The sequence below is a fragment of the Oncorhynchus clarkii genome, chromosome 4 (genome assembly GCF_045791955.1).
Source record: "Oncorhynchus clarkii lewisi isolate Uvic-CL-2024 chromosome 4, UVic_Ocla_1.0, whole genome shotgun sequence".
Lineage (NCBI taxonomy): Eukaryota > Metazoa > Chordata > Actinopteri > Salmoniformes > Salmonidae > Oncorhynchus > Oncorhynchus clarkii.
This window is the reverse complement of record NC_092150.1, coordinates 60306846-60325435: the sequence shown is the minus strand read 5'-3', so window position 1 is coordinate 60325435 and position 18590 is coordinate 60306846. Positions and strand designations below refer to the sequence as shown.

At 41.7% G+C, this 18590-nt stretch overlaps 1 protein-coding gene across 1 annotated transcript in view; it reads left to right on the top strand.

Moving 5' to 3' along the window:
• Positions 1-18590, top strand: part of LOC139407036 (RNA guanylyltransferase and 5'-phosphatase) — a 142780-nt gene that overhangs the window by 113502 nt on the left and 10688 nt on the right. Inside the window, exon 14 of the mRNA XM_071150328.1 lies at positions 16587-16687. Within this exon, the coding sequence (XP_071006429.1) occupies positions 16587-16687 (101 nt within the window). The remainder of the gene's footprint in view (positions 1-16586; positions 16688-18590) is intronic.

The following is an 18590-nucleotide window of genomic DNA, read 5'->3' as shown; positions in this document are numbered from 1 at the left end:
AATTCATTCTTTGTTGTTTTTTGTAGGGAGGGAAACCAAAAGCATAATCAGCGTTCTAACTCCCCCTTGCGATAGTCTGGCGCTATGACGGAAATACACTGCATCATAAGTTCTAAACTTTTAATTGAGGAACCACTTCTCAGTCTACGGTCACCTGCCTCCCCTGTTTATCCTATCACCACTGTTTGCCCTCAGTCTGAAACATCAGCTCCATCAGTGTGTGCATCAATCATCTTCTTTCTCTACTGGTGGCACGGAGAGCCAGGCCCCCTCTTATCCTCCCCCTCATATCTTTGTCACCGGGAAGGATGTCTGTCCGTCCGATGTTCCCTGCGGTAATGCTTCCCAGTGGGACTGTTATCTGCAGCCGCTCAGTCGGATCATAGCACGGCCACTGCCTCAGACACCCCACTGGACCACATATCTATCTGTCACACTGGGGCTACTGACCAGAAGAAAATCAACAGCCCCTACACAGCACCACTGACTGACACCAAGTGTGTGTCCCAAATGGCACCATGTTCCTTCAAACGTGGTGCACTATAGGGAATAGGGTGCTACTTGGGACGTGTCCGATGCCTTGTGTTAATCAGGGATTATGATTTGTGTCCTTTCTATTCTTAGACCAGTCCCTGTCTGTCTCGGATATAAATTAAATCATGTTTTGTAATGATTGTGGGATGGGGCTTTCCAAGAAGCACAATCATGCCTGACCTCATTACTGATTATACAGTATGCCATATCAGAGATGGGTATTTTCTTATTTAGACTTTTCTCTCTCATAACTTAGCTTCTTGAGGTGTAGATTGACATAAGCAGATGGTCTGTTCACAATTTATCTGATGTACTGCCAACCATTTGGAGTAAGGTTACTGAGTGATTAAGGTCGTAACGTTGATGTACTGTCGGAAAGATGTGTGTTTTGTGTGATATATCTTGGTGCTAGCTGGTGTGATGTCTTGGTTAGAATCACCTTTATTCTTTTACACATACAAAGAATGTGGTGGTCCATGTGAAAGCACATTCTCCTCTTGTGCATGACAAGCAGCCTGTCAAACCTGCTGTTCTCTGGAGGTGCTACTGCAACAACAGTCTGTGCTTCCACTGAAAAGGACACTGCAAAGTACTTGTTTTTGTTTAATTGCTTTAATTTGCTTCAAGCCAACAGTGTGTAGAACCTTAAATGGATAGCGCGAGACTCTAACAATAAAGCCCTTTTTCTACTTACCCAAAGTTCGATGAACTCGTGGATACCATTTGTATGTCTATTCGTGCAGAAGTTGGAGATCAGTTTATTTTCCAGAATCTCACACACTATCCCTTTAAGAACAACAAATGTACTTTTAGAAGCTTAACCCCCAGGTGTGGGAGTTTTTTTTCATTAGCTTGAACTAAAGCGAGCAGAAGGCAGGGAAGAGTAGTAATTATTACCACGGTGTTATTTACTCAGAGTAGAGGGATACAACCTCTGACTGTGTTAGCCAATTAAGAGACATCCATCAGAACGATAAGCTTAATAATATGCCATTAGCAGACATTTTTACAAAATCAACTTAGTCATGCGCGCGCATATGTTTGTGTCTATTTGGGTGGCCCCAGGAATCGAACCCACAATCCTGGCGTTGCAAGCGCCATGCTCAACCAACTGAGCCATACCCCTCCAAACAAACAAATGTCAGGTAGTGTTACCTATGCCCAGTAGAACAGAGCCCCTCACACACACACCTCTCTCCTGGCACCGAAACAGCGATACTACTCCCAATAAACATAGACCTGCCATGGTGGCACGGTGGAATAGCCTAGCTATCACAGACAAAATATTTATTTTGATCTTCAGCGCCATGGGGGGTTCATACCTCCGGGCTCTCTATGGCTTTTTGGATTCTGCAAGAAGACGGAATGGAAAAGACTGAGGAAATATAGGCTCAGGATTTATGCCGTGTAGAAATCTCTTCTTTCTGAAGAATGTAATGCTTATTTTTCCTTTTCTGTTAGTCACACTGTATATTCTCCTAGTTTGAACGTGAACTGGGGGTAGACTGGGTGTGTGTCCCAAATAGCATCCTATTCCATATTGCTCTGGTCAAAAGTAGTGCACTACATAGGGAATAGGGTGCCATTTGGAATGCACACATTTTGGAGATGAACAGAGTATTCGGTGCTTGGATCTGACTGCTAGATGTCCAGGCAGTAATATAATCACAGCAGTGGTTCTTACTCACTGCTCTTTGGTTATCTTGCCCAACACAGTGTTCTTGGGAAATGTTTCTTTGTGTGGGGGGCATTAATAATAACAGAACAGTGTCATTGTCACAGATGGCTAAATAGCAAATGATCTTTGTACAGAGTGTACGAAAACCCATAAGACCCCCCCCCCCCCCATGAACTGTGTTCATCTTAAATAATACTTAATTTCCAATGGAGAAGAAAATACAATGACGCAAATATATCATGGTGCGGACTGTCTGGTCCCAATGTGGGCGGGCTGTGGTAGATTGGAGTGATTTATAACGAAATATTGTTACTTGGATATGATTATAGCTAATCTTTCACTCAGTGGATAACAGATGAATTTGGTTTTATAAATGAGCCAGTGCATCCCTTTAAACATCACTTCCTCCTAATACACTGATTCTGCTCATTTTGGGAAAATTGTCCCTGAGATAATTGATATCATCAATTTAGATGGAATGTTTTCATGTTACCTTTCGACTCTGGGCTTATAAATGTATACGTCGGTATCTTTGGGCGGTGGCTGTGGACACGTCTCTGCAGGGTGTTTGTCGCATGATTTATGCTGCACTTAGGTTATGCGTGCGTGCTTGCGTGCATATCTGAGCACTGACAGAGGCGGCTCCTCTCCTGGGAGGGGATTTAGTGGAGGGCTCCCTCCTTTGTCTTTATTCCTCAGCAACACTAACAAAGAGCCTGTCGTGGAGCAAACAAAAAGCTGTTATTCAAAGAAGAGAACTCTCTGTGAATATTACTGTGATGGGAAGGGAGTGATCTCTAAGCAATAGATCGTCATTTGACTTATGCTATATTTGAAATGTACGCTATATAATATCATTCACAATTCAGCCTTGCCATTTCTGCACTTGTGTCAGATGATGGATTATATTGTAATAGCAGAATACAGCTCTGTATCTTTGCTTTGTAGGTGTCTCAAACGGCACTGGGCACCGTGTGTACTCTATGGGCACCAGGAATACCTCATTCCAGAGTGACACGTCACCAGAGTCCTCTGATGATACCCCTGACTGTTCCGTCATATTGGCAGTGTGGAGAGGTGATCTTTACATCCCAGCAGGCTAACCGCAGTATAGTGGGAATCACTGGTGCTACTCCTCCACAGTAGGTCCAGATGGCATGGAGAACCGGACAGAAACAGGCCGGAGTATACTCAGCCTTCAGTGCCTTTCCACTGGGCAGCACCCTCATGTTGTCCGTCCTACTATGGTAAACCCACTGATTTCATCGGCAGTGACAGTTGGCTGTTTATATGCAATGTGTGATCCATCACATATATAAATGGAATTGCTAGATGGAGTGCTTTGTGTTCACATCGAGTGTCTGTTTTGTACTTTCATAATGTAGACACTCCTGCGAAACAACAGTAATAAAACATTTTAAAAGTACTTTTCCTTCAGAGAATCAACTCGAAGGTCACCCAGGAGTCTAGAGTCTCGAGGGGTAAGTTAGTCGCCATGGTTTTTATTGAGGACAGCATAATTACCTGTATTCGTCTAAATCCTTTACACATCCAATGTGTGTGAGGTAAATGTAGGTTCTTATTAGGCATATCTGTGTTCCTTCTGTTCCTACTGTTATCATTTGTGTCTACAGGACACCACTCAAGTATGTCCAATATCTGTTGTCCTAAATCATGTTTGGCATGACAATTAGTGACAGAAGGAGTTGGCGTGATTGCGCAAACTGACTGGCACTCAGACTAGTGATAATGGCGATGGCTGTCGTTTTACTGGCTCCTAACCAACTGTGCTGTTGTTCGTTTTTGTCACATTGTTTGTAACTCATTTTGTATATAATGTTGCTGCTACCGTCTCTTATGACAGAAAAGTGCTTCTGGACATCAGAACAGCGATTACTCACCTCGAACTGGACAAAGATTTGTTCTTTTAATTAGTCCGACGCGAAGGATATATACTGCTTTTTCTTCACCGTCGTCAGCGTGAAGAAAAGATGGAGGAAAAGGGGGAGTTGGGCTGGGGGCCCAGTAATAATTCACCAACGAGTAGGTAAACTACCACTTCCCTCTGTATTATTGGCCAACGTGCAATCATTGGAAAACAAACTGTAAAACGAACTTAATCTACTATTAAGACTATCCTACCAACAGGACATTAAAAACGGTAATATTTTACGTTTCACCGAGACGTGGCTGAACAACAACACAGATCATATAGAGCTGGCTGTCTTCTCCGTGCATCGGCAGTGCTGAGCAGCTACTTCTGGTAAGCCAAGGGGTCGGGGGGGGGTGTCTATTTGTCAATCACTGCTGGTGATGTCTAATATTAAAGAAGTCTCGCGGTATTGCTCGTCTGAGGTCACACTAGACCACACTATCTACCAAGAGAGTTCTCAACTATATTATTTGTAGCCATCTATTTACCACCACAAACTGATGCTGGCACTAAGACCGCTCTCAACTAGCTGTATAAGGCCATAAGCAAACAAGAAAATGCTTGTCCAGAAGCGGCGCTCCTAGTGGCCGGAGCCTTTAATGCAGGCAAACTTAAATAAATTTTTCCTAATTTCTACTAGCATGTCATGTGCAACCAGAGGAAAAAAACTCCTTTACCACCTTTACTCCACACACAGAGATGCACACAAAGCCTCTCCCTCGCCCTCCATTTGGCAAATCTGACCAGGATTTCTGCTTACAAGCGAAAACTAAAGCAGGAAGTACCAGTGACTCGCTCAATAAGGAAGTCGTCAGATGACGCGGATGCTACGCTACAGGACTGTTTTGCTAGCACAGACTGAAATATGTTCCGGGATTCATCCAATGGCATTGAGAAGTATACCACCTCAGTCACCGGCTTCATCAATAAGTGCATCGACAAAGTCGTCCCCACAATAATGTACATTTCCCAACCAGAAGCCATGGATTACAGGCAGCAACCGCACTGAGCTAAAGGCTAAAGCTGCATCTTACTAAGAGCGGGACACTAATCCGGGCTGCCCAGTGACGTGAGCCTACCAGACAAGATAAATGCCTTTTATGCTAGCTTCGAGGCAAGCAACACTGAAGCATGCATGAGAGCACCAGCTGTTCCAGACGACTGTGTAATCACGCTCTCCGTAGCCAATGTGAACAAGAACTTTAAACAGGTCAACATTCACAAAGCTGCGGGGCCAGACAGATTACGAGGAAGTGTACTCAATGTATGTGCGGACCAACTGGCAAGTGACTTCACTGACATTTTCAACCTCTCCCTGACAGTCTGTAATACTTACATGTTTCAAACAGACCACCATAGTCCCTGTGCCCAAGAAAGTGAAGGTAACCTGCCTAAATGATTACCGCCCCATAGCACTCACGTTGGTAGCCTTGAAGTGCTTTGAAAGGCTGGTCATGGCTCACATCAACACCATCATGCCGGAAACCCTAAACCCACACCAATTCGCACACCGCCCCAACAGATCCACAGATGATGCAGTCTCAAAAAACTCCAGTGGCTTATTTTTCAAATTGTCATGTTTTGTTTCTAAATGTTTGCGCAAGACTGAAGGTTTCCCGCTAGTGAGTAATGGTTAATGTGATTGGATATTAGTTATTTGACTAGGCTACCTGTATTTGACATTGTGTTGTTATTTCGCTGAACACTAGATGGCTTAATTTTATTTTGGCAGTGGAACGAGGCTACTCGGGCGAGGAAAAGAAACTCACCCAAATGTAATAAAAAAAAAAAAAGAAAAGACAAGTGAATCAGTGAATCATTTAATTTGGCATACCCCTGACGGCATTGTGCGTACCCCCACCCCATTTTGGTAATACCTATAGTGCATGAAATGGAGTTTGCAAAAGAAATGGCCACAGGAGTGATGCATATAATCATCATGATATCATTCTGACAGGTAGGCATGGGCCATCTGGGCTACCATCTAGCAGAAGATGGTTAGGCCTATCGCATCGCTATATCATTCCCGTTCCTTAATTGTTTCAATCCTGTGACGTTTTACTTCATATTATGAGGCATGTCTTACCTTGCTTCAAAGTAGCCTATAGCCAAAATCCCACCATAGAAACATGGAGGCAGTTATTTTTATAACGACTTCCTCATATTGGTTTTCTTTCCACGTTCATTGTCTAGCAGCCAAAGGCATTATCCTAATCATATTAACAACCCATGATAGTTGTTGCATCTTCAAATCCCCCCTCTTCCCAATGGATATTTCCATCTCTGTCCATGAAACCTCTTGCATGTGCGGTGCGCATTTTAGAACAGTGTTTTCCCACAAATTGCATTTTTGAACATTCACGCATAGGCCTACTGCCATGTGTACATTGTTGCGCCTAAAATGTGAATAAATAATAGTTTATCAACATTTTAAGCTAAACATTCCAATCTGTTCTATCAGCCCTATTAATTGATACAGCATATACCTCCCCTACACTACTTTGATGCGTATCAAAGAAGTGAGTTCACGCAATTCCCACTGAAAAATAAGTGGGTATACAGCATATACCTGCATATACCCTCCACTACACCACTGGGGTGCCGTGATTCAATTCCCAACCTGGACACATTCCATCATGGCCACCTAATCATCCCCCTCATTCCTAATTGGAATATCACTCTTCACCTCTCCACCTGATAGCTGATGTGTGGTGAGCATTCTGGCACAAAAAATAGTCGCCATGCATCATCACTGAGGTGGGTGCTACACATTGATGGTGGATGAGGTGTGATTCCTCCTACTATGTAAAGTGCTTTGAGTACCTCAGTTGGTAGAAAAGCGCCATATAAATCCAATCACTTATTGGTTATTGTACACAAATAATAATGATCACGTCTTTCTATTATGCCTAGGAATATTTGGGAACAGATTTCGAAAAATTTAAATAACTTGGAGCTGAGTTCCTGTTTTTTTTTACAGTCTTATGTCCAATAATGAAAATTAGACAAACAATATATATATGTATGTATGGGGAACCCTTCCCTAAGCTTAGATATGGTTGTAATTCTGCATTGCTGTAGCAAGGCTATATTACATCTCTCCAGAGCATTTTAGAGCTATATTTGTTACGTATGTATTATGCATGTGGTTGTGACTTGAGCTGCAGTCATACAGAACCTTACAGCCTAGCTGTTGCCACTTCATTCGTATTGATGTAGGCAAATGTTTTTGTAGAGTTGCAGCTGCATAGTGTTAAAGTGCTAAAGTCTGTCCTCGATTGCAGCGATGAGACAAGACTGTAACTACCAATTGGATACCATGAAATTGGGGAGAAAAGGGGGTTAACAAAACAACAAAAGTGCTAAAGTCTGGGGACAAATACACATTGTTAAAATTTGACTCAAGTTTTCTTGCTCGTCAAACATCTCATTCCAAAACCATGGGCATGAATATGGATTTGGTCCCCCTTTGCTGCTATTATAGCCTCCACTTTTCTGGGAAGGCTTTTCACTAGATGTTGGAACATTTGCTGCAGGGACTTGCTTCCATTCAGCCACGAGCATTAGTGAAGTCGGGCATTGATGTTGGGCAATTAAGCCTGACTCGCTGTCGGCAATCCAATTCATACCAAAGGTGTTCGATGGAGTTGAGGTCAAGGCTCAAACTGTTGCCACAAAGTTGGAAGTACAGAATAGTCTAGAATGTCCTTGCATGCTATAGCATTAAGATTTCCCTTCACTGGAACTAAGAGGTGCTGGCGTTGCTTCCAGAGGCAGTTTGGATCTCGGTAGTGAGTGTTTCACCGAGGACAGATGATTTTTACGAGCTTCAGCTCTCGTCAGTCCCGTTCTGTGAGCTTGTGTGGACTACCATTTCGCAGCTGAGCCGTTGTTGCTCCTAAACATTTCCACTTCACAATAACAGCACAGTTGACCCTGGCAGCTCTAGCAGGGCAGAAATTTGATGAACTGACTTGTTGGAAAGGTGGCATCCTATGTCGGTGCCACACAAAAGTTATTGAGCTCTTCGGTAAGGCCATTCTACTGCCAATATTTGTCTATGGAGATTGCATGGCTGTGTGCTCAATTTTGTACACCTGTCAACAACGAGTGTGGCTGAAAAGCCAAATCCACAAATTTGAAGGGGTGTCCATATACTTTTGTGTGTGTGTATTTCCCTTTTTTTGTTCAGTTTGGTAAACTATGTGCCCTCCCAACAGAATTGCAGAGCCTTTTATACTAGTGATCGGTTCTCGTTTTTCTCCACTGACCACGGTACAGAGTTTTCAGACCGAATAATTCACTTTGCTGAGACTTGTTTTGAGTTTGTACCTTAATCCTGTTTATCCACCGTACCACATAACTGCCTTTATTGAAGAATGTTCAGAAGAACATATGTTGGTGGGGTGGAAGTCCTTTAAGAGCGCGGTGCCCTGTTTTTCATGCTCTCTGGCAGCCTCTGCTGAATGGCCATTGTGAAGGAAAGTGCTGGTTTGGGGAAGGCCTCCGCCTACGTTCAGCGCTAGATCAGGGACACAGGAAAAAGAGAAGGACACACTGTTTCTGCTCTATTTTAATTCTCTTTAGACTGAATGAGACAGGCTTTCACTTAAGTGAACCGAAAATTGCAAAAAAGTTCGCCTCACTGAGCTCCTCTATCAATAAGCTTATTTAATTAAGGTAATGCCTGAATAACTCAGCACACGTGTTGTTGGGGGCTTGGCATTGGAGTGTGTGAGCTGGATAACATAGATCAATTGTCGTTTTAGTTCCAACAAAGTTCAAGCTTCTACAAGTTTTTTTTTTTTTGTTATTCCTATGTTGAAGATGTGAAGAATATTTGCTGATCTGTTTGTGTGTAATGATGAGCAACCAGTTGACACAATTCTGAATTTGCGCATTCAGTTACTGATTAGCATGCGCCTATTAAAACACTGACTTTTAAAACTACTAAACCCTGCGTCTCGATGAGAAATTGAAAAACTGTATGGTTGAGAGGGACGAGGCAAATGGATTTGCAAATAAATCTGTCTGCACAGCCGATTGGCAAACCTACTGTAAATTGAGAAATCGTGACTAAACAAAAATAAAGAAACTGTACTATGAATTAATTAATTATATCATGGATGATAGTAAAATGCTTGTGAGTACCTTAAATGAAATTTTGGGCAAAAAGGCAATTCATATATATCCTTCATTGAATCAGATGGTTCATTTATCACAAAACCCTCTGATATTGACAACTACTTGACTGACTTTTTCTTTGGCAAGATTAGCAAACTTACGTATTTCATTCCAACAACAAGCTCTGAACATTCATATCCATGCGTCTGACCAAATAATGATAGACAAGCATAGTAATTTTGAATTCTGTGAAGTGAGTGTGGAAGAGGTGAAAAAATGAGTGTCCACCAATAATGACAAAGCCCCTGGTACTGACAACTTGGATGGAAAATGACTAAGGATGGTAGAGGACTATATTGCCACTCCTATTTGCCATCTGTTCAATCTAAGCCGACGGGAAAGTGTGTGAGATCAGGCCTGGTGGGAAGGAAAAGTAATTCCGCTGCCCAAGTATACTAAAGCACCCTTTACTGATTCAAACAGCCGACCGATCAGCCTGCTACGACCCTAAATTAACATTTTGGATTTTAAAAAATAGTTTGAAATCGCAGAATTTCAGCATGCTTATATGGAATGGTGTCTATATACGCTGATGGCTTAACGTTATACAGTGCATTCGGAAAGTATTCAGACCCCTTGACTTTTTCCACATTTTGTTACGTTACAGCATTATTTATTTTTTTAATCCCTCATCAACCTTCACACAATACCCCATAATGACTAAGCAAAAACAGTTAAAAAAATGCCTAAAAATAAACTTATTACATTTACATAAGTATTCAGACCCTTTACTTAGTACTTTGTTGAAGCATCTTTGGCAGCGATTACAGCCTTGAGTATGACGCTACAAGCTTGGTACACCTGTATTTGGGTAGTTTCTCCCATTCTTCTCTGCAGATCCTCATCCTCTCAAGTTCTGTCGGTTTGGATGGGGAGTGTCGCTGCACAGCTATTTTCAGTTATCTCCAGAGTTGTTCGATTGGATTCAAGTCCGGAACCTGGCTGGGCCACTTGACATTCAGAGACTTATCCCGAAGCCAATCCTACGCTGTCTTGGCTGTGTGCTTATGGTTGTTGTCTTGTTGGACGGTGAACCTTCGCCCCCAGTCTGAGGTCCTGAGCGCTCTGGAGCAGGTTTTCATCAAGGATCTCGCTGTACTTTGCTCCTTTCATCTTTCCCTCGATCCTGACTAGTCTCTCAGTCACTGCTGCTGAAAAACATCCCCACAGCATGATGCTGCCACCCATGCTTCACCGTAGTGATGGTGCCAGGTTTCCTCCAGACGTGACGCTTGACATTCAGGCCAAAGAGTTCAATCTTGGTTTCATCAGACCAGAGAATCTTGTTTCTCATGGTCTGAGAGTCTTTAGGTGCCTTTTGGCAATCTCCAAGTGGGCTGTCATGTGCCTTTTACTGAGGAGTAGCTTCCGCCTGGCCACTCTACCATAAAGGCCTAAAGCCAGGCTTACCAACATTTTTTTTACCAACATTTTATTTTTTTGTTCTTTCGTCTCTGTTTCATAATTTTCCTTCAATTATAAAAAGGCTGAATGTATCTCACAGTAGAAAGCATCCGAGCGAACGAATCAGCGCCCCTCTGTCTCTCTACAAGTTGGCAATTACCTGATTTAGAAAGAATATGGCATTGTTGCAGCCCATAGCATTGGATGCAAGGGAAACCAGCGTACATTGATTTAAATATATATTTTTTTAATTTAAAAAAGTATAACAAATGTGCTAATCTGAGCGAGCTCAACTGTGAATGGTCTTGGTGCACAATAAAAAAAGTGTTTGTTTCGTGTCACTTCTGTTAAATCGCATTGAGTGCATACGTCATTGACAACTTGAATTGTTGCATCTCGTTGTGGTGTTGTCCTCCGGTGGCTGGCTAGCTAGATATACAATTGGCACTTTCCAAAATTAGCCATGGATTGAGATAGGGATTTGGACTTGTGGTTTTACTTAATTCTCCATGCTGGCAAGTGGTGTACATCTTGGTGGGGCAAAAACAAAAGAAATGTGGGATGTATGTCAGCAAAGACACAACACAACTCTAAACAATACATTAATTGCACTATACCACTGCTACTCCTGTCTATCAGCGGAGCCTTGTCTGGCAGTGACAGTTAATTCAGCCTCATTTACTGCCTTTTAAAAAAACATAGCTGATTTGGCTGACTTGCTTCAACAAATGTGGTTTCTACTGACAATTGAGATGTACAAAGTATGGCATGATGAGTGGACGACAAGCGGATAAGAGGCCATCTGTAATTTTGAGCGAGCTAGGACAAACATGGTCATTATAATTATTTGTTCAGCACTTTTGAAATGTACAGCGACAGAATTCAGAACATGGGCCGTTCTTATTGTGTTCTCCTTGTACACCAAGTCAGAATCGTAGGATAAATAAAAGGGGCGTATAAGCAGACAATAAAAGCTCTTAAAATATTCAATTATTGCATTTCTCAAAAACAGGTTATAGGCTACATGTGCACCATGAAGTCAGAACAGTTGGTGAAATTCAGAGGTGAAAATAGACCAAATTATTAGGGTTAGGCACTAACAGCTTACTACACAACATACTTACTGTAGTATTACTTTCTTAGCTACAGTGTACATATCTCCCTGACATATTACATCATTTATGCCGGAGCATACATTACATTTTTGGACTCACCTTGTTGTGCTGTGCTCACTTGAACACAAAGGTGGCACAGAGGTCCTTCATGGGCAAATTTTGTCATCAAACTTTGTCATCAAAGTCTTGTGTTCTCTGGATTTATTGTGCTTTCAAGACAACTGGGAACTCTGCCCCACCTGCCCTGAATGACGGGTCACCACTGCTACTGGCCAATGATTTATTACTGCGATTCTGATCCAACCATTAATTCATACATTGTTGTGCCCCTGGCCTGAGAGAATGGAAGTTCAATATGTAGCTAGATGTAGAAGGCTAACGTTGCCCATAAATGGAAGTTAGGCTAGCGAGGAAACATTTTAGCCAGGTAGCCTAGGACAACAAAAAATAAGTGTGTACTATATGACAGAGTGATAGACCGTTTCATCAACATGAAAGAGAGGAGGATGGCATTGGCGTTTCCCTACAAGTAGGGTGAGTTGACATGTTTTTCTACTTGCATACGCACACCGAAATCAAAACCATGGTAAGCCACATCATATTTAGCTTATGTTGATTGGACTGAATTGTTTTTGGTGTCTTAGTTGTCACCGTATTAGCATAAGCACAGGTAATTTGTTGTTGGTATTTGATATTTTATTAGGATCCCCATTAGCTGTTGCAAAAGCAGCAGCTCCTTTTCCTGGGGTCCCACACAAAACATGAAACATGACATAATACAGAACATCAATAGACAAGAACAGCTCAAGGGCAGAACTACATACCTTTTTTTTGTTTTAAAGGCACGCGTAGCCTACATATCAATGCAAACACACAATATCTACTTCAAATAGGAATGTTGAAGTTGAAACAGTGCTGGAATAGTGGAGGAAGCTCCTGTTTTCTTTGTGACTTTTTAACTCTTTGTAACTCTCTGTGGTTCTAAGTCAATAGTTGTTTAGTGGTCTGAAAATGTCAAAAACATTAACTTGACCATGCTGTAGATCATGTAACTGTCTGTTAAATGCAGTATGCTTTGTGGCCTTCACCGAACAGAAGTTGCTATCCGGTTTTGTGGTAAAACAAAGGTGTGGTTGAATTTACTCTGCCCCGCTGTGTCCTCTTATTGTCTCGGCCTTTAGGGCTGTATATATGACGGTCGTAAGGCACATGAATTAACAGTTTATAGAGCAAATAATGCAATTATCACAACACACAGGTTGTAATATCCATTTTACCCATGAACCTATACTGTAATGAGAGTCCTAAATATATAAAAAACTAAAAACTGTGCTTAGCCCTAAAATAAATATTGTATTGAATAATGGGGCAATTGAGCAAGTTGGGGAGAGTGAACTGCTTGGTGTTACCCTAGATTGTAAACTGAAATGGTCAAAACATATTGATGCAATGGTTACTAAGATTGGGAGAGGTCTATCTGTGATAAAGCACTGCTCTGCTTCTGGACATCACAAACAACCAAACAAGTCCTACAGGCCCAAGTTTTATCACACCTGGACTACTGCCCAGTTATATGGTGAAGTGCTGCAAAGTAGGACATAAGCAAATTGCAGTTGGCCTTAAACAGAGCATCACAGCTGGCCCTTAAATGTATCCTGAGGGCTAATATCAAGAGCTTGAGGAAAGATTGACTGCATCACTACTTGTCTTTGCGAGAGGTATTAACGTGTTGAAAGCACCAAGCAGTTCACTATTCAAACAGCTAACACACAGTTCAGACACCGATACATATCCCAAAGGACATGTCACCAGGGGTCTCTTCACAGTCCATAAGTCCAGGACAGAGGGCTAGGAAACACAGGACTATATAGAGCCAGGACTAGGTCTCTGGCGGTCATTAAATCTTGTCCGCCGGTTATTGACGTGCAAAAGTCTGCCGGTCTCACGGTAATTGACTGTTAATTAACATAAACACGTTTAGCATCTCCAGGACTCTGCATACAAACGGCATACAAGCTGCTGATGCGCGCCTTTGGAACATTACATTAAGGTGTAATGAATACATTTTATATACACCATCACAATAAATGCTTTTTTTTTGTCAGGTCTAAAGAAACAATATGATATGAAGAAAATGTATTTCAGAAGAACAGAATATGAGTTGGCCTACTGTATGTTATCTGGCTATGCTCCATGCCATATGCTGTAGGCTTGTTCAATTAGCTGACAAAATGTGCTTGTAAGTCCCATGGCATTATTTTATATTACATGATTTTTTCGTAAGAAGAATATAATTGAATTTAGCTGAATAAAATATGAAGGATATTTTTTCCAATTCCGGTGCGCATATGAATGTCTATGTTGACGGCAAAAGTGATAATTTGAAACAGGTCCTATACGCTAGATTTAGAGGTATTTGTCAATTTGACTTGTGAGTGATACAAACCTTAGAATGTCTTTAGAAATAAAAACATATATGGGCTGCGACTATAGGCTATTGGCGATTTCAGAAAGTCGCAAAGAAAGCTTGCGCTCTGTCCCTTGCCTCAGGCTGCAGAGCTGTTCTCTCAAGTGATCATATTTTCACCCATCAGACTATACTAAATTTAATCTTGTCTTTGCAAAATTTCCTAAAACCTGATTCAGATTGAGGATATTTTTTTTATTTAACGATTTTAGAATAAGGCTGTAACGTAACAAAATGTGGAAAAAGTCAAGGGGTCTGAATACTTTCCAAATGCAATGTATGGGTGGTCCCGGGAATCGAACCCAGTACCCTGACGTTATTAGCACCATTCTTTACCAACTGAGTGACATAATTATTATTATTATGTATTGTTTTATTTATGATGTAGGCTATAGTAAATACTCTACTCTAGTTTAATACTGAGGAACTCAGCTTGTGCCATCAAACCCCTACAATTTATCCAGAACGCTGCAGCCTGCCTGAGGGTCAACCTTCCCAAATTCTCCTATGTCACCCCTACCTCCTCACCCCCTTAATACTCACGCTTGATTTATTTTCCCTTACCAGCTTTGACCTTGCTGATAGCTACTTTATTGAGGAAACATTTATTTATTATGGCGAAATGGGATTTGTTTTGGTTTCTGTCTATATATTCCTATACTTCTCCTTTTAAATTCTTGTTGAAATCCTTGCGCCATCCTTTCCCCAAGTCATGGCGATTGGTTTCTTGGAATTCTCTACTGTACATTCTTCCAGGAAATGCTTTCCTTTCCACATTCTCTCTGGAATAGTGAGAGTGGGTGGAAATGGAGATGGTGGCACTATGATGCCCATGTGATGCCTTCTTTGAGGAAATCCGTGGAGGCATAGTTCTGTTACCGGGCAATCTGACACTTACACCATTGACACATCTGTTCCTGCCCCGTCACACTGTATGGCTTTACATCCTAAATACCACATTCACACTCTTTACACTAGTTGCATATGAGTTAGATTAAATAAATCCCATGTACCGTATGTATATAAATCTATGTCATGCTAATTTCTATGACAACATGTAGCCTAATCATCAGAACAGAATATATGGCTACTAGTTGTAGACCTCGCCGTAAGACCTAAAAGCAACGTTGAATTTGTACTTCCATTTGCAGCTTTTAATTGGATTCTCCAGAAATTAATTTCTGATTAGTTATGAATTCATGTAGGCTACTCCCGCCCTTTCAATATCTATCTATAAATTGCTCTTGACAAGCTTTCTCTTTTTTAACTACAATATGAGCATCCTATTTTAGACCTGCCATGGAAGCTTAATTATTATCCATTATGTATAACCTGACTACCTTACTACTCATTTTTTAGACAGGATTTTTACCCTAAATTGGAAGTGGAACAAAGTCGATGTTCAAGGTTTTGAGCCATTCCCTGAACAATATGTAATTTTCAGCTCTCCAAATCGATTACGAATGGAGCTTACCTTCAGACATATTGGCTGCCTTTTGAAAAACGTGGTGATTTTCTGAAGGGAGCCGTGTAAAATACTTGGATTTTCAGTCAATTTCTCTTAAGAGTGTGAAGGTACATACTGTACCTCATGTTATTCTGCCTTTTTAGTAATTTGTTCATGGATCAAGAAATCATTGAGATGAGATTGTACTTTATTAATCCCCAAGGTGACATTAGGATGAAAAAGGCTTGCTAATGTTTGAGCGTGCCCCAGCACTGAGTGTACAAAATATTATTCCTACTATTGAGTTGCACCCCGTTTTTCCCCACAGCCTGGTCATTACACAGGTGCACCTTGTGCTGGGGGCAATAAAAGCCCACTGGAGTTTTGTCACACAATGCCACAGTGCTACTGAGGAGTATTTCTGCCCAGTCATGTGAAATCCATAGATAAGGGCCTAATGAATTTATTTCAATTGACAGATTTTTTTTTCTTCTTCTATGAATTTTAACATTTTTGTTCAGTAATAAAAGCAATCCAAAACATAGAACACAGGCAACAAATAAAAGCTAAATACAGGTGATGTTCTGAGTGCATGCAAGTGTGCTGTGTGTTTGGAATGAATGATCTGACATGTAGCTTCCTCCTTTGTGCGGGTGTAGGGCGGGGGTGTACTATTAAATCTGACTGTCTCTACTGTTGTTTGTTTCCTGCTGTGGTCCTATGTGTATTATGCGTGAAATGTGTGCGCTGTAGTAAGCTTTTCCGTTTGTATGACAATGAATCCCAATCGGATCTAATATCGGTCTCTCTCTTTGTGTCTGCAGAAATACAAAGCTGGGCGATGTGATGACATCCTCAAGTGGAAGCCGCCCAGCCTCAACTCTGTAGACTTCCGCCTCAAGATCACCAAAGTCGGAGGAGAAGGGTGAGTCACTGTTGCTAGGGAAACGCTCTGGCTGCGTGATGATTCCACTGCAAGAAGAAAAAAAAACATCTCTTAGACACATGCGTGTAGTTTGAGACATCAAACCCAATCACGTACTATAGTAGTAGTGAGTGAGTGTCAGCTAATCGCTTTGAACCATGTTTTGTCACTTTTAGACATTTCTGTTTTTGTTTTTGTTTGTGTCATTCTTATTATATAACATGTTTTTTTTCTGTATGAGCTATACCTTGAATCGCCCACAACTACTGACATTATGTTCTGCCACGGGCCCTTATTGAATTCAACGGCAATATCTGTCCAAGACACATTGGTATTTTGTTGCCACTTCTGATAATGAAGACGGAATAGAAGTCAGCAGGCTTTGCCATTGCCTGAACTGCAGACTTCCATTCCTTTCATTGTACATATGAAAGTCCACAAATGAATCGGATGTTTTCCTACTGATAGGCAATTTCCATCTAGCTCTCTTTTACTTTCTCCACCTGTATTAGGTTAGAACGCCATATTTATCACCAACAGATTCTCATCTCATCTTGCCAGCCTGCTCCTGAAATGGTGGGAGTTTTTTCCAGAGAATACCTTTGATTAAATTGACCCATTATTCTCAGTTCCTCTGTACCTACTACCTACCCCAGGCACTGCTGTGCTGTACTGTACTTTACTGGGCTGTAAAATGTTTCCTATTGGTCCACAGCTAATACATCAAACATGCTAAATAAATCATGTTGGGAGTATATTTGAGAAAATGCCTGCTTGCTACCTCATTCCCTCAGCACCTTCCCAGGTACTGCTATGCTCGTCTGTGAGATGAGGTTTCTTAGTTGGCACTCTAAGTAATACTCACTGCAGTGCGCACAGCCATTCAGTTCTTTTTTTTGTTTTTTTTAAGGAGACCAGAATTCCAACCACCTTATTTATTTATTTTCCACAGTATGGTAGGAAAATCAGAGAGGGAGATGAACACAGAGGGGGATAGACGGGAAAGTGTCCCAGATGGGGCTCAAACACTGTCGCGAGTGGGGCATACAGTCAGTTTCTTTCTACATATTTGGACAGATGGATATGTAATGTAATCTTCACTTCAACACTATTGACAGATAAAGGTAACCTAACCCCCCCCCCCCCCCCCCCCCCCCCCCAAAAAACATAGAACACAGACAACAAATAAAAGCTAAATACAGGTGATGTTCTGAGTGCATGCCAGTGTGCTGTGTGTTTGGAATGAATGATCTGACATGCTTCAATAGCTGGTGTTGCCCCGTTTGGCTGAAATAACTTAATGTAGCCATTTCTTATCACTGTTGATCAGTCTCTTACATCAACTGGGTGGAATTTTTGTCTACTCTTCTTTACAGTACTGCTAGAACTGTGTCAGGTACTGCTAGAACCGTGAGGGCTTTCTTGCATGCACGGCCCGCTTCAATTCCCCTCCCCCAACCCACAGCAGTTCGATGGGATTATTTTTTGGAGCCATTCTCTTGTAGCTTGGCTTTTGTGTTTTGGATCGTTGTCCTGTTGCAAGATCCATGTTTGGTTCAGCTTCAGCTCTTTTGACAGATGGCCTCACATTCTCCTCAAGAATTCTCTGGTACAATATGGAATTCATGGTTGACTCAATGATGGCAAGTTGGCCAGGCTCTCAGGCTGCAAAGCAGCCCCAAACCATGATGTCACCGCCTCCATGCTTTACGGTTGGTGTGAGGTTCTTCTGTTCAAAGGCAGTTTTTTGTTTTTGCCAAACATGGCGTCTGGCATTGCGGCCAAACAACTCGACCTTTGACTCATCTGTCCAGAGAACATTGTTCCAGTAGTTTTGGTCTTTACCCAGGTGTTGTCTGGGTCGTGTCTTGATATAATTTTTTGAAAGCAGAGGCTTATTCCT